This window comes from Oculina patagonica, chromosome 12 (assembly GCF_052425735.1).
Source record: "Oculina patagonica isolate OP01 chromosome 12, crgOcupat, whole genome shotgun sequence".
Taxonomy (NCBI): domain Eukaryota; kingdom Metazoa; phylum Cnidaria; class Anthozoa; order Scleractinia; family Oculinidae; genus Oculina; species Oculina patagonica.
Genome location: NC_135769.1, coordinates 24,479,907 through 24,493,744, shown reverse-complemented (window position 1 = coordinate 24,493,744; position 13,838 = coordinate 24,479,907). Strand labels below are relative to the sequence as shown.

General features: G+C 39.2%; 1 protein-coding gene across 2 annotated transcripts in view; it reads right to left on the bottom strand.

Annotated features, from left to right (window-relative positions):
• Positions 1–13,838, bottom strand: part of LOC144633815 (serine/threonine-protein kinase SMG1-like) — a 67,027-nt gene that overhangs the window by 25,379 nt on the left and 27,810 nt on the right. For both annotated transcript variants that reach the window (XM_078492689.1, XM_078492690.1), the window contains exons 32-46: positions 12,618–12,896; positions 11,404–11,563; positions 9,341–10,206; positions 8,732–8,795; positions 8,097–8,198; positions 7,144–7,329; positions 6,167–6,350; positions 5,190–5,369; positions 4,124–4,503; positions 2,572–2,742; positions 2,082–2,216; positions 1,711–1,805; positions 1,113–1,211; positions 510–672; positions 220–300 (exon numbers count right to left, since the gene is read on the bottom strand). In XM_078492689.1, the coding sequence (XP_078348815.1) occupies positions 220–300; positions 510–672; positions 1,113–1,211; positions 1,711–1,805; positions 2,082–2,216; positions 2,572–2,742; positions 4,124–4,503; positions 5,190–5,369; positions 6,167–6,350; positions 7,144–7,329; positions 8,097–8,198; positions 8,732–8,795; positions 9,341–10,206; positions 11,404–11,563; positions 12,618–12,896 (3,145 nt within the window). The remainder of the gene's footprint in view (positions 1–219; positions 301–509; positions 673–1,112; positions 1,212–1,710; positions 1,806–2,081; positions 2,217–2,571; positions 2,743–4,123; positions 4,504–5,189; positions 5,370–6,166; positions 6,351–7,143; positions 7,330–8,096; positions 8,199–8,731; positions 8,796–9,340; positions 10,207–11,403; positions 11,564–12,617; positions 12,897–13,838) is intronic.

The following is a 13,838-nucleotide window of genomic DNA, read 5'->3' as shown; positions in this document are numbered from 1 at the left end:
AAGATAGTGCAGATAAATTAAATAGCGCTGATAACGAATAAACTACAAGTAGCAAGAGATTATGAATGTCTCAAAAAATGTTCTTACCTTTTTAACAAAATATCACTATTATCACAAATAAGGTCGCTCCCTACACCCAAATTAAAACCAACCAACCAAGGAGAGAACAATTTTATAGAAGACTTGTACTTAAGAAACCAGTAGTTTGTGCATTCTTACCTTCTCTTTGAGAGCAGGAGTAATTTTGCTGTAGTACAGTTCACTTGGTTTCATTGGTGGAGGGGGCGGTTGATTTGCACCCTGAAATAAAAAGTCAATTTTTATACCAAAAAGAGTTTATGCAAAAATACAGTCTTATAATAACATAATTTTATTAAAACCAAATAATCGGAATGAGCATTAAACAAACAAAAGAAATTTGACATTGAAGAATGAGCATGTGATTGAATGGATGACGCAGTTACACAGGCTTATGTAATCACCAACTATTAAGTAATTATTTAATGTACCTGTGCTGACTTCACTAGTGAAATGGCCATGGCTTCTCTTTGCTGCCAACGTTTGAACAAGGCAAACACAGGAACAGCGCCATCCACCCATTGGATAAGACCTGACCGTGGACCAAGAGGGGTGACAGAGTAGTGGCGAGCACAAAACAAAGGAGAATTGTGGCTGCAGAGTAGCAAAAAATACATCAAGAAATTACTGACAGAGTACACAGCAAAGAAGTCTTTTTTATTCTGTCAAGTTCTTCATGCAAGCCTGCAGGGAGAAACTAACAACCTTTCCACAAAGTTACTCAACTAGGTAATATTTCGCAAAATGTAAAGAAGTTTAGGAAGTTGAAGGTGTCAGCATGTAAATGCAGGCATAAAGATGCGATTGACTTTGTTAACTGAGACCTTCCAAAGGCGTTCTTGTATTTAGTTGACACTAGTACATGTTTAGTGTTGTTTATTGCTTTGATTTTAACTAACAAAAAAAAAAAATCATTTTTTGTTCACGCTTACAAATGGGGGTTGTCTGAAAACAGTCACATGTCAGTAAAGTACATGCACAGTTCGTTGCAATAAATTATGAAAATCTATAATTACAGGGCTGGCTAAATTTACCTGTCAACTCTGGCAAACATGTTGTTACAGATGGAGAGGAACTGCATGATTCTTTCATCGAGATGAAGATCTTCAAGTCCCTTAAATAGGTATGTGTACCTGAAAAAAGAAAGAAAACAAAGAGAAATGGTGTTCAATACAACACTTGCACAGAATGTGACCATTCATATCAGGGAAGTGCAACACTTTTTGTAATGGTTGACTAAAAACAATTTGTGTATACGCCTGCTTCTACTCTTAAATTCAACACTGTCTATGGAAGGGTTAATTATTATTTCCTTCTTGTAATAGACCTTGATTTGATCATTATTTCTTTGAATTTGTGGAGTAAATGTGATCAATCCTATTCAACTGACACAACATTGATACTGATTAAAACAACAGATTTGCATAAAAAAAAACAATCTGCGAATCGGTAAAGCTGCCGTTTGGTAGTATGTTGACCAAGCGGTTGTACTGTCTTGGCCAGCACCCACAGTAGTATGCCAGTCGACAAGTTTACCTGGATTCGCTAACTTATGTTAAATATGTTATATTATCATGACAGCACCATGCAAACGATGCATAGAGAATAAAAAGAAAGGTTCTTTTTCTTTACCTCTGTCCATCAGATCCAACAAACACCAGCTTCTTTGGTTTGGTTTTGGTTGGCAGAATGTTAACCTCTCTGATTACTGAATCAATGGTGACAATCTGAACAAAGAAGAATATACAATTAGATTATGAATCAGCAAACAGATACTGGTAAGTTTCTATTTACAGTCAATCTCGCAGAACCACCAAAACAGCCAAATATTAATAACCAATAATTTTCAAAGTTTTATTCTTAGTAAGTCAAGTCAAAACTCGTATGTAAGGATAAATGCCAAAAAGTAATTGATCTGCAGTAAAGTCTAGTTTGCAATTATTTAAAAGGACCACCATTACAAAAATTATGGCCACGTAACAAAATGCGCAGGGAAAATTTACCTTTCCACTGAAATGTGTCTGGCCAGGCATATATACTGCAGAACCTTTCAAACTGGCCAGTGAAGGACTGATCTCATCCATGTGTAGGGTGTAAGCTGAACGCTTTTGAGATCTGGCCTGAAGTGCTTGTAGCAGCTGTGCGTAAAGAAAGATACAAGGAGTTAGTTGACATAAAACTGATGTCACCTTTGGAATGGGAGATGAATGGTAAAATTCTAAACTTTGCAGAGACTAAGATTTTGTCTGTGAGCATGAGAATTTAGCAGCAAAAGAAATTAACACTCTTAGGAGGGGTTGCAAAAAATCTAAGACAACAAGACCCATGAAATTTGAGAAGACTTTTTTTGAGACACATTTGTTGACGGCAGGGCTCAAGACTAACGGTAACCAACTAGCCAAAGACTACTAAAATTTTAGGTTTTGGCTACCAGGTTTAGCATTGGTACTAGCCACTTTGGCTAGTCAACATCTTGTTACAACATCTTGTTACCTGTTTAAAATGCTCCCAGCTGGATCTGTGGTCAGCAGGATCAGGAGGGTTCTGTAGAGCTTCAAGCGCTCCTTGAATAGCACCATTGTAGGTCATCTGGAACCACTGTTCATGGGGTGTGGCAGTTTCCTGGCATGTTATTTTGTTCAACTGTTCAATTGCAAATACAACCTGGAAAGAAAGAATTTTAAATCTGATCTTTTTAAAAGCTCTTGCCGATCCTTCTCCAGACCTTCAAGTCGCTTTGTGGTTTATTATCACATTTTGGTAGTTGAATAAATACATGTACATATATTGACATATATTAATTTTACGAGGGTTGCACTTAGTAGTCTTGCAACTAACAAACCTGTGGCCCTCCAGTTCCCGATTGAATTTGAATTTAGAAGTGTTGGTTTTAGTGGAGGGAGGGAAACCTGAGAACCCGGAGAAATACCGCTCAGAGCAAGGACACGAAACAACAACAAAATCAACCCACCTATGAAGCTGGGTCTGGGAATCGAACCCGGGCCACATTGGTGGGAGGCAAGTGCTTTCACCACTGCGCCATCCCTGCTCTTCAAATCCTTGCCATCCCTGCTCCCCTTGGTTTTCCAAGGTAGCTATCACAATAATAATTATTGTTTTTAGATTTTTCCCCTTCTGAATATTAGTTTTGTGCACCATAGAAAGACTCAAACTGGTGTGATATGGTGCCTTAAAAAAGCCACAGCATGAACAACGTTATTTAAAAAAAATTGCCAATTTTTTCAAGCTTGACATAATATTTGCTAAAAGGGGAAAATGCTATATACCGATACAAGGCTAAAAAGGATTACAACAATTAAAATGAACCAAACATTTTTCGACATGTTGGTCATCATCAGGGTCTGTATATCTGGTCTTTTTTTCAGTATTGTGTTAAATTAAGTTAGTTGTCGTAAGTGCTATAATTGAGGGGGAAAGAAGGGGGAAAAAAAAGGGGCGGGGGGGGGGGGGGAAAATATCTAAAAAAAAAAAAAAAAAAAAAAAAAAAAAAAAATGAAAAAAAAAAAAAAAAAAAAAAGAGAAAAAAAAAAAAAAAAAAAAAGAAAGAAAAAAGAAAAAAAAAAAAAAAAAAAAAGTTAAAAAAAAAACAAAATGGAAACCCACGACCCGCACCGAATAAAAAAAAAAAAACCCCCGCAAAACCAATCAAAAACGAGAATTTTGTTATAGATACGATTAATTGTTTAATTTAATTCATAATTTAGATTTAGTTTTATTTTTAGGCATACTATTGTGTTGTAAATGGACTTTTGCTGTCAATAAAGTTGTGTTGCAAAAAAAAAAAAAAAAATCAAGGTCTGATGATGACAAATATGTCGGAAACGTTTGGTTCATTTTACTATTGTTTTAATCCTTTTTAGCCTTGTATATATCATTTTTTCAAGCTTGTTCTTTACAATCCATCATAATCTTTCTAAGTGGTGACCATCCTTGTTTATTTTGATTTAATACTTCTTTTTTTTAGGGTTCTCTGTAATTTGAAGGAAATGTTGTACATGAAATCCTTAAATCAACCAACACTCACAGGTTTCATGATGGCAATATGTTTCTCTCTGATCAGTGTAGCCTTCTGCTGATTGGTCAGATTCTGGTTACCATTGACTCTCTTGATCTCATCTTCAAGCTGTTGCTGCCGTCGCGTTACGTCGTGGTGAGTCTGCATGAGCGAACCATGCCACAACTCCTCCCACAGCAGCGTGATTCTGCGCAACTCCATGATAAATCCCTGCAGGTCAGACACTAGCTGTGGATTGTGTGTTCTGATGGATTCAACAATAGTCTGGTAGCAGCTGGTCAAGGCGTCACTCTCAGTTTTGCTGCCTTGGACTTCACTGGTTTGGCTGCCTTGATTTTGACTGTTTTCTGCTGAGTCATTTGAGGTTGATACAAGAAGTGGAAGAAGACCTAAAAAATAACACTTACAATAAGAAATTCATGTTTGAAACTAAATCCTGCTTATGCCTTGCAGAAAAGTCTGTGTTCGAGCCAAGCAGTCCATACAGCCAGCACTTAACTCTGGTTTTTGTAGCAGGAGCATACTAGGGGTATTTCTACTCCCCCCTGGATGAGTTGCCAATCTGTTGCAGAGTTACCACCAAGTGTTTATTTTGCCAGCACCCATTATACACTTGGGTGTGAGAGTAAAGTTCCTTGCCCAGAACACAACACAATAACCCTGCCAAGGGCTCAAACCCACCTCCTTGTTATGGGGCCCCCCATTTTCATCCCCATAACCCTTTCGCCTCCCTTAGCCGGCAGGGCCTTGGCACAAGAAACGAAGGGCTCTGGAGACACAGGATTTCCAATCCTAGATTCTAGGACTTCCAGTCTTCATATTTGCAGTCATGATGTTTCTATAGAATGTACAAGAGAGTCATGGCATTTTTGACTTCCATTCAAAATTTCTTTGTTTCAAACAGCCAATAAAAAAAAGTTCAAATTAATTCCAAACTCCTATGTCCCCAGAGCCCTTTGTTTCTCATGCCAAGGCCGCACCGGCTAAGAGAAGCAAAAAGGGCTGTGAGGATGAGAATGGACTCCAGCACACTGACTATGAGGCCTCTCACTACTGAATAATGTAAAATTCTTACCCTCTCCTTCTTTGCCTTTGTTCAGCAAGTACTTAGGAAGAGATGTTGAACAACCAACCACTGCAGGGTAGACTATTAGGTGTGGTGCATCTTGACCCACACGGCACAACAACTCAGAAACACTCTGCCGTACATAACTCTCTGGGTGGTTCAGTCGTGAGAACAGCTGAGGAGTTATGTCTGTCAGGACAAAACAAAATTGTGTCTTTTTTTTAATAATATGGATTTACATTGTAACAGGCAGTAGTTCAGTCGATTAGCTGGATTGATTTGCTGGATTGACAGGCAAGTGCTTAATTAATCATTAATTAAGGCTTCATTAGTCGTTAATTAACTACCATTAATTTTTTTTATTTTAACAGCTGTGCTTTCAAACCCCCCCCCTCCCCCCTCAGGAAAAAAATAACGTCCAAAATTTGTAAATACAGAAAAAGGTAACACATGAAAACAGTTATTGCTAAATGTAATTTTCCTCTATTAATACATAGCAATCTTGGACACACAACTCAATCGCAAAAAGAAGTCACGGCTTGTGTCAACATAATCAGATATTTAGGTCGAAGCACAATTTGAAGTGCCCACTAGTGACAAAAGCTCAGTGCAATTTTATTGCGGTTTTCATTGAAATGCGAACTCTGAAATTCAACCTCAATCAACGGTTTCCACTTTTCCTGCCGTCAATCATCTTAGCGGACCTCTCGGGAAACAGAAGTTCACTTCAACCGGGTCAAAAGGTCACGTCTGTCAGTTGTGATTGGTAGATTTCGAACCATTTTGTTTGTTTCCGTTTTTCATGGTTCGTTGGTTGTCGCCATAATCATGATTAACGGCAGCGAAAAACGCAATCGTTAGTTGAGTTTTGATTAGGTTCCCTTTCACTCCGCATATTATTTACTGTGCGAATAGGGTATCCTCCTTAGTTTTTGGAAGATTAAAAAGTCACATTATTAATAATTTATATATTAAGCAGTACTTACCTTTCCAAGGTCTTGTGGGGGTTTTCACAAGTCCCTCTTCCAGTTCACTCCGCAGTTCACCAGCATGTTTGACTAGAAGTCGCAGCAATCTCAAGGTAGCTGTAACATTGCTATCATCATCACTGTTCTTAGATGCATGTTTGTTTTCATTTTCATTTTTTAGAGCACCAGAACTATCACAATCCTACAGGAACAAGAATTTATTGCTTTAATATTATTTCAAGAATATCCAACAATGGGTGTCAACTCTTGAAAAATGAAATTTTGTACAGACTCTCCTTCAATTATAGAATTAAAATAGACAAACTAAAAATGACTAAATATTATATATAGCATAGAAGTCCTTGCTTTTTTTTAAATTTGGAATAGCTTACAAACCAAGTCCATCCTCATCACTGTGGACATCTTCACTACTTAACGACTTCCTGTTACTAATTTGTTAAGTATTGTGCAGTTTCAGAAAATATCCATACCTGTACCCTATGAAAGGTCATTGGAAATTTTGAGAGGGTGGGGGTCTTAAAAGTCAAAATTTTTTAAGGAAATTATGGGGCTTAACTGGAATTTCCAGACGGGTGGGGGGGGGGGGGGAATTCAAACCAAGAAACCTTCCATGGGAGGGGTATGTCCAGATATTTTCTGGAACAACACATTGTTCATTTGAAGATGGCTTTGATGGGTTGTCCTTTGGTCTGGTATGTTCTCTACATACTGTCAAGGTAATAAACACAACTTTAATCTTCAAATTCGTTTCTGCTTTAGCGAAACTACAACAACATGAAACTCAAGCAACGGCACACACAAAAGCACGAGGTCCGTAAAATTACATGCGCGCATGCGCATTGGCTATATGCTAATTTCTCGTGACACATACCAGACCAGGAGAACATTTACATGAGCATCACGTCAAACTTCTTCATTGGTCACGGCTACATCTAAATGTACACTGTTTCCAGTATAACAGGTTTGTTACTTACCACACTTCCCATCCTGAGATACATGAAGTATGCCTTTGCAGCAAAGTGGTAGTGTTTAAAGAGTCTGTCCCTTACACCTTTCCACACAGACAACAGATTCTCCAGCAGCTGAGGCTGGGCATCCTGTAGTCCAGGACAGACAGTAATAAGCTGTTTCTTGGTGTTTTCCACTCCATCATCGTACAGCTGCAAAGAAAAACAAGTCAATAACGTCTATGTTAATTATTGTTGATGACATTGGTAAAGTTTAGAAGCTTACTTTCGAGTGTCACATCCTCTGTAACTTAAGAATGCAGTAAAACTCTACTTTGACGCCTGCATGGCTGGCAACTTTAACTCTTCACTTACTGTGGTAAACCTCTGTGCTCAGCGTAAAGTGGCCTAAAGAGCCAAAGCTTATCCTGATCTCTGAAGCATTAAGTGGCCTGCAGTATTGCTACTCTCCCATGGCTGGGATGCTAGTCCATTGCAGGTTACTCCCTAGCACTCTGTTACAACTGTTAGGTTGCCCTGTTTGTGGGTGCCCATTTACACCCCTGGGTGTAAATGGTACCATGAGAGTAGTACCTTGCCCAAGAACACAATATGATGACTTTGTCAGCACTTCAACCCAGACCCCTTGATCCTGAGTGCAACATTTTGACCATAAGCCACCATGCCACCTACACATGCATTGTAGTGCCAACATTTCTTTCAAGACTGTGCAAACATTGTGTGTTAATTCTAAAATTGTACCAAAGTTAACCGGATTTGTAACAGAGCCACACTAGAGGGTAGCGCGTGAAAAGGCCAAAAATTACACCGTGACGCATGAAAATAGCTAGAAAAGGCACGTGATTCATGAATTCTGTTGTTTCAAGTATATGTGACACGTGAATTTGGTTAAAATTTGTGCGTGAAACGGGATGACAGAACCCCCTTTGCTATCTTCACACTACACATGGGATTAATACCTGATCCTCTTCACCAATATCTTCATCCTGATTGAAGTATGCTGTCACATGAACTTGACCCAGTACTAAGAGGACTGACTCCACCTCAGCAGGACGAGCACTCTGGTGGATGCAAAAATGAGATTAATGAAGGATTGTTATTTGTGGCATGACTAACAAAATGACCTGTGAACTAACAAATGCTAGCAAATGCTAGTATAACAGACAAACCTTCTGGAGTAGATTATTTCTGAAGATATAAAATGAACCTCATCATACTGATAACAACTCCTTATTTACCATGTGTTACACTATCTGACCAAATTTGAATGTGAAACTAAACCTAATTTAAAACATGCATGAGCATGAGCCAGGTCCAAGCACATATCAATTTTCACTAAAATAAGTGAACAGGACTGCAATGATTGACTGGATTTAGAATAATTTATGTGCGAGTAAACCAAGGGTTTGAACTACTGATTGAGAAAATTAAATTCTAGCCCTGTATAATGAACACATCTCATTTATACAATCCACTCCACTTTATGCAGAAAGTTTAAACCATTACAAGCCACCCATTGGTGTTGATTGTACAACAAAGACATGGAATAGTTATTAAATAAAGGAAGCACACAACGCTACAACTCTTGCGGTACCTGTGGCAGATTCTGTAGGACTGTTTCCTTTTCTTGTGGTAACAGATCAACATTTCCCATTGAGCTGGAAAAAACGACCCAGGCATTAGTAAGTATATTGTTGTAGTGTAGCCAAAAACCATTTTGATTACATTATTATTGCCACCCATTTCAGACCATGACATGATTCACTTGGGAGGTTACAACTGTGCAATTTCTTGCATACAACTGAGTGCATGGAAGTATGTATAATCATTTAAAAAAAAAAAAAAAAAAAAACACTAATTTAAAAAAAAAAAAAATTATCCCTTTCCAAGCTGGTGCCCGCAAAAAACAGGGTACCCCACTTTTCCCGGGCGACACGTTTCAATGGGCGCCGATCCGTAAGTTGTAACCTCCCAAATGAATCATCACATGAATCTGAAATAGGTGGCAACAAGGATGTAAACATGATTTTGTCTATCTGTGTGTAAAAGTCATAGGGTCAAGACCTCAGATTTCTCTTCTCCAAGTAGCCTGTGCCACTCACTGAAAAAGTGTCTTTCTCAAAGTGTTTCCACCAAACCTAACCTAGCCAATATTTCTATGGACAACAGATCACTGTTTGACCACATTTTGTGCCATACACACCTGGCCTGTTCAACAGTCTTTCTGCCCCATCGGTAACACCACCCAGCCAAATTGAACCAGACCTTGCCCAGATCCGGTGCTTGCATGGTAGCCAAGTGAAGAAGCTGTCCACAAACAGACTCTGCATCAGTCACACCGCAAGCCACACTTGGAACAGAAGTTGAATTTAAATAGTTCTCTGGTGATTCGTCCTGTGTTGGGATAAGGGTGCTATGACCAAGACTCACATAATTTGCCTCTAGCTCACACAAGGAACTGATTTTTGCTGCTACAGCGAGACCATTGCCGTTTATCTTAGTGACTGCGGTCAACAGTTTACGGTCATTCAGCAGCCACTTGGCTAGAGTGAGTAGTGACCTCGCATTCAGTCCTCCAACGTTCGAGTCAATGTCACCCAAGTTTGAATACTGAGAAATGCTGTCAGAAAGAAAATACACAGCTTCCGAACTGTGTCCCAAAGCGAAAACCAACTTTGAACATTCTCGCTGTATTTCCATCACATCTACTGGTTTTGCTGTGGCAAAAGAAGCATCATTCAAACTCTCCATTAATGGTTCGAGAAATTGTTTCTTACTGCAGTTTAAATCTTGTGGAATCTTCACGGGATTTCCAAGCAAGGAAATTTGTTTCACTAAAAGCCTTTGTGCAAGACTAAAGTTGTGATGCTTCCGTGCAAGTTGAGCTGCTGCCAACTGCAATGAAACCAATTCATTTTTAAAATGATCTTGATGTTTTCCTACTGAGGAGGCCACATGATGGAGGTTTCCACAAAACCTCAATGCCTTGATCAGGACTGCACAGTCATGCTGGGTGTGGTTGATAGTGAAAGTTCCATTTCCTTGAAGAAATGATGGAGATACATCCTCCTAATAAAAAAAGGTTGAATAATGAATAGGCCATTTCTGAGTTACCCTTTCCTTTTGTTTCAAAACGAGTCAACGTGCGAAACCATTCAAATGAAAATGAGTTTTATTTGCATGAAAATGGATCTGTAGGTGAAACTCATTTTCATATGAATGGTTTCGCACATAGACTCATTTTGAATTACAGGCAAAGGGTAACTCGGAAATGGCCTATTAGGAGCTCTTTTTCTTATTACAGTGGATTTTAATGGTACAATTTTGTTGCATGTCACATGCTTTTGGCATCTAAGAAACAGTTTGAACAAAGAACAAAGAAAACCTTTGACCCCAGTGGGATATAAACCCACAACTCCCGGACCAGATCACAGAGGTCATGGGTTAAAACCCTACTGGGTCAAAGAATTTCTTTGATTTACAGTACAAACACCATAGGGGCAGGGAAGTGTGTCCGTATTATGGAGGCGTCCATTATTATAACAGAGGTAGAGTTTATATGAATTTTGGTCTCTTTTGGACTGAGTCAACTGTCCGTAATAGGGATGTGTCCCTAACTGTGCTCACATCATGGGTGGCTCCTCCTAAAATGTTCTACACTTGGTATAGGATTTGATGGAGCCCAAACCAATTGTAGAATTGCACACATTTTAGGTATCCTACATGGAGGTAAGTCTTACATGGAAATGTCAAAATTAACGGACATGACACAAACACAAGACAAATAGGAGACAACCTGGAGATTGACAGGTGACAGACATGACAATGATATCAGACTGACATGTACCGGTACCATACTTAAGACTGACGTGAGACAGACATGACATCAACAACACAGCAGCTACAACCTAGTCACCCAGCCCTCATTGTCACCTTTTGACGAAGCTGACATTTATCTTTGAAATTTATTTTAGTTGCTATACTCTGAAAATAATAGCAGCTATAGTGGAGGGGGACAGGGGGTCTGAACCTCCAGCCTTCCGTACCTTTTACTCCCTCCTCCTGCCCCTTTTCCGTTGCCGTTCTCTCCTATTTGTTCCATATCTACCGCCAAATATGATGAAATGTTGCAAAATTTTACTCCTTTCTGGTTACCACCACCTAAAGAATTCCGCCCTCTCTCCTCCCGCATCCTGCCCCTTTTTTCCTGGGCTCCTGCCCTCCTGCCCTCCTGTCCCCATCCACCCTATATCACTGCCACAATACCTGATGAAGGGCTGTCTCCATAATGGTCTCTACAGTAGAAGCAAATTGCAGCTGAGTAATGTGAGAAGCAGACACTTCCAACGGCCAACCAAGTGTTCCAACTCTAAGCACTCCTTCAGACAAGGATGTGGCATGGTGGATGCACTCTTTGATGGCTTGACTGTAAAGCAAATAAGGTAAGAGTGGGTTACGCTCATTCCTCAGTATTGCATTGTGCATCCCGTACTGCACATAATATTTCGTAAGATTAGCGCGTACACATTTTAAGAAAATGGCAGCTTTTTCTATGCAACCTGGCTCGCAAGAGAGATAAATCATCATTTTCTCATAAACGAGAACTGGGACCTATAATTTTTTTTTTCTCTTTTTCTACGACTAGTAATCACCTTCTTTCTTTAAAATGAATACAAACAAATTTCTATTTGTAGAAAAGTAAATAATCAATGAAAATGTGAACTAAGCCAGTACTTGTGATAATATACCCTGGGTACTTGTGACCTTGAGATCACTGCAAGCTACAAACAAGTTGAATAGATGGCAATTTAAACTGTGAATGGTTTTTGGAAATCTTTATCTCACTAAATAAAGAGTTATCCAATCACACATTCCACAGAACTCCCAGTTCTCCACGTCACATCCCAAAGAATAAGGAGACAGGAAACTGCCATTAAATGGTATTTTTTTCATGAACGCCAAAACAACTTTACCCATTTAGATTGAAATATGTGGTGCTTACAATATTGGTACCTAATTGAATAACTGGCGTCAAGCACAAGATCGGTATCAGTTGCAAAATTTTCATTTCTGCTAGTTCTTCAATTCTTGTGTTATTGTTCGCTAAGTTCACTTAATATAATGGTGAAGATGTTAATTGGAGTTATGTTACACAGAGGGAAATACTACGTGATAACTTCAATGTGACGGCAGCTTAAAACGTAACGACAGGCCTGTTAAGACTCTGGAGAATTAAAATCAAACCTCATAACTGAGTAGTTAACAACTATTCACCAAAGTGGAGGTGACTATGGTGGATATTTACTGAAGCGGCAAGGTAAATATCCAGGTGAATAGCAAAGGATATTCAGACTTTGAGTAGCCAATCAGCGTGCGCAATGCTACCCACTGTTTTAGTATATACTAATACATGCTAGCACATGGCTAGCATGTATTAGTATTTTGTAGAAGGACTTGAACATGTCTATAAACCAACTTACATGGTCTTCTGATCTTTTGTATTGTTGTCCTTTGTCTTGGCTTTCAAAGTTCCTGATGTGAAGAACAGTGTCTGTGCCTGGATCAAGGACAGCTCAGCTGTCTGTTCAATCTTGCCTGGGGCCCAAACTGGAGTGAAGGTGGTGTCTGGATGATTCAGCTTTACAGACCAGGCAGACTTGTTCAGATTCTCCGTCAGTGAGTTCAGTGCCGCTCCTGGGATCAAGCGAAGGTGGTTCCGCACTGATATGAAGTCACATTCCTCAAACTTGCTCAAGGCTCTGAGAAATAAGATTATATTGCATCAGTAAAACTAATGAAGGCGAGCCATTTGGCCCATACTGCTGGAGCTTATCCTGGGGTCTGTAGCATTAAGTGGCCCCCCCCTTTTTTTTTTTTTTTTTTGGCCCTTTTTGCCCTGTGTGTTCAAAATTTGTGGCCCCTGAAAAAAAATATTTTTTAAAAAAAAATCACCAATTAATCCTTCTTTTCAATTTTGGTCGCCCGTCTGGCGACTTCGGTTCCAATTTAGTCGCCAGCTCCAAAATTTTGGTCGCCATGGCGACTAAAATGGTCTTAACTTGGAGGGTTGAGTGGTTAGGAATATTTCTACTCCCCCTGAATGGGATGCTAGTCCATTGCAGGGTACCCCCCCCCAGTGTTATGTACACATTTATACACCTGGGTGGAGAGGCAATATGAAAGTAATGTGCCTTGCCCAAGAACACAACACAGTGAGCCCACTGCACCTCCCAATAAAACTAATATTTACATCTTATTGAATGATAGTCAGTTAAAATAATAAACCAAAAATTTTAACATAAAGATGAAAGGTTTGTGTTGAGTATAGCTACACCAACTACTTGCCACTCTAGTAAATTAATCATTGATGATGCTGTCAGTGTCAATCATTGTTTTCACTTTCATATACCACATCACTGTTTCCCAAGACCTTAATACCCACTTTCAGTGTTACATGCATAGCTATCTTTTTACATCGTGTTTCGACTTGCTGTTTGAGATAAGCCAATCAAAACCGATGCATAAGGTCAAGTGATTGGTGGATTTCAATCCTTCTTGTTTGTTTAGCAAGTCGAAAGATGTATGTTGATAGAAGGGCACTATGCACATAATGCTGAAAGTGGGTGTCAGATTCTTTAACATATTTTTACTTTTCTAAGTAAAGGTTAAACAAAAATGGTGCCATTTCCTTTTCTTTTTGA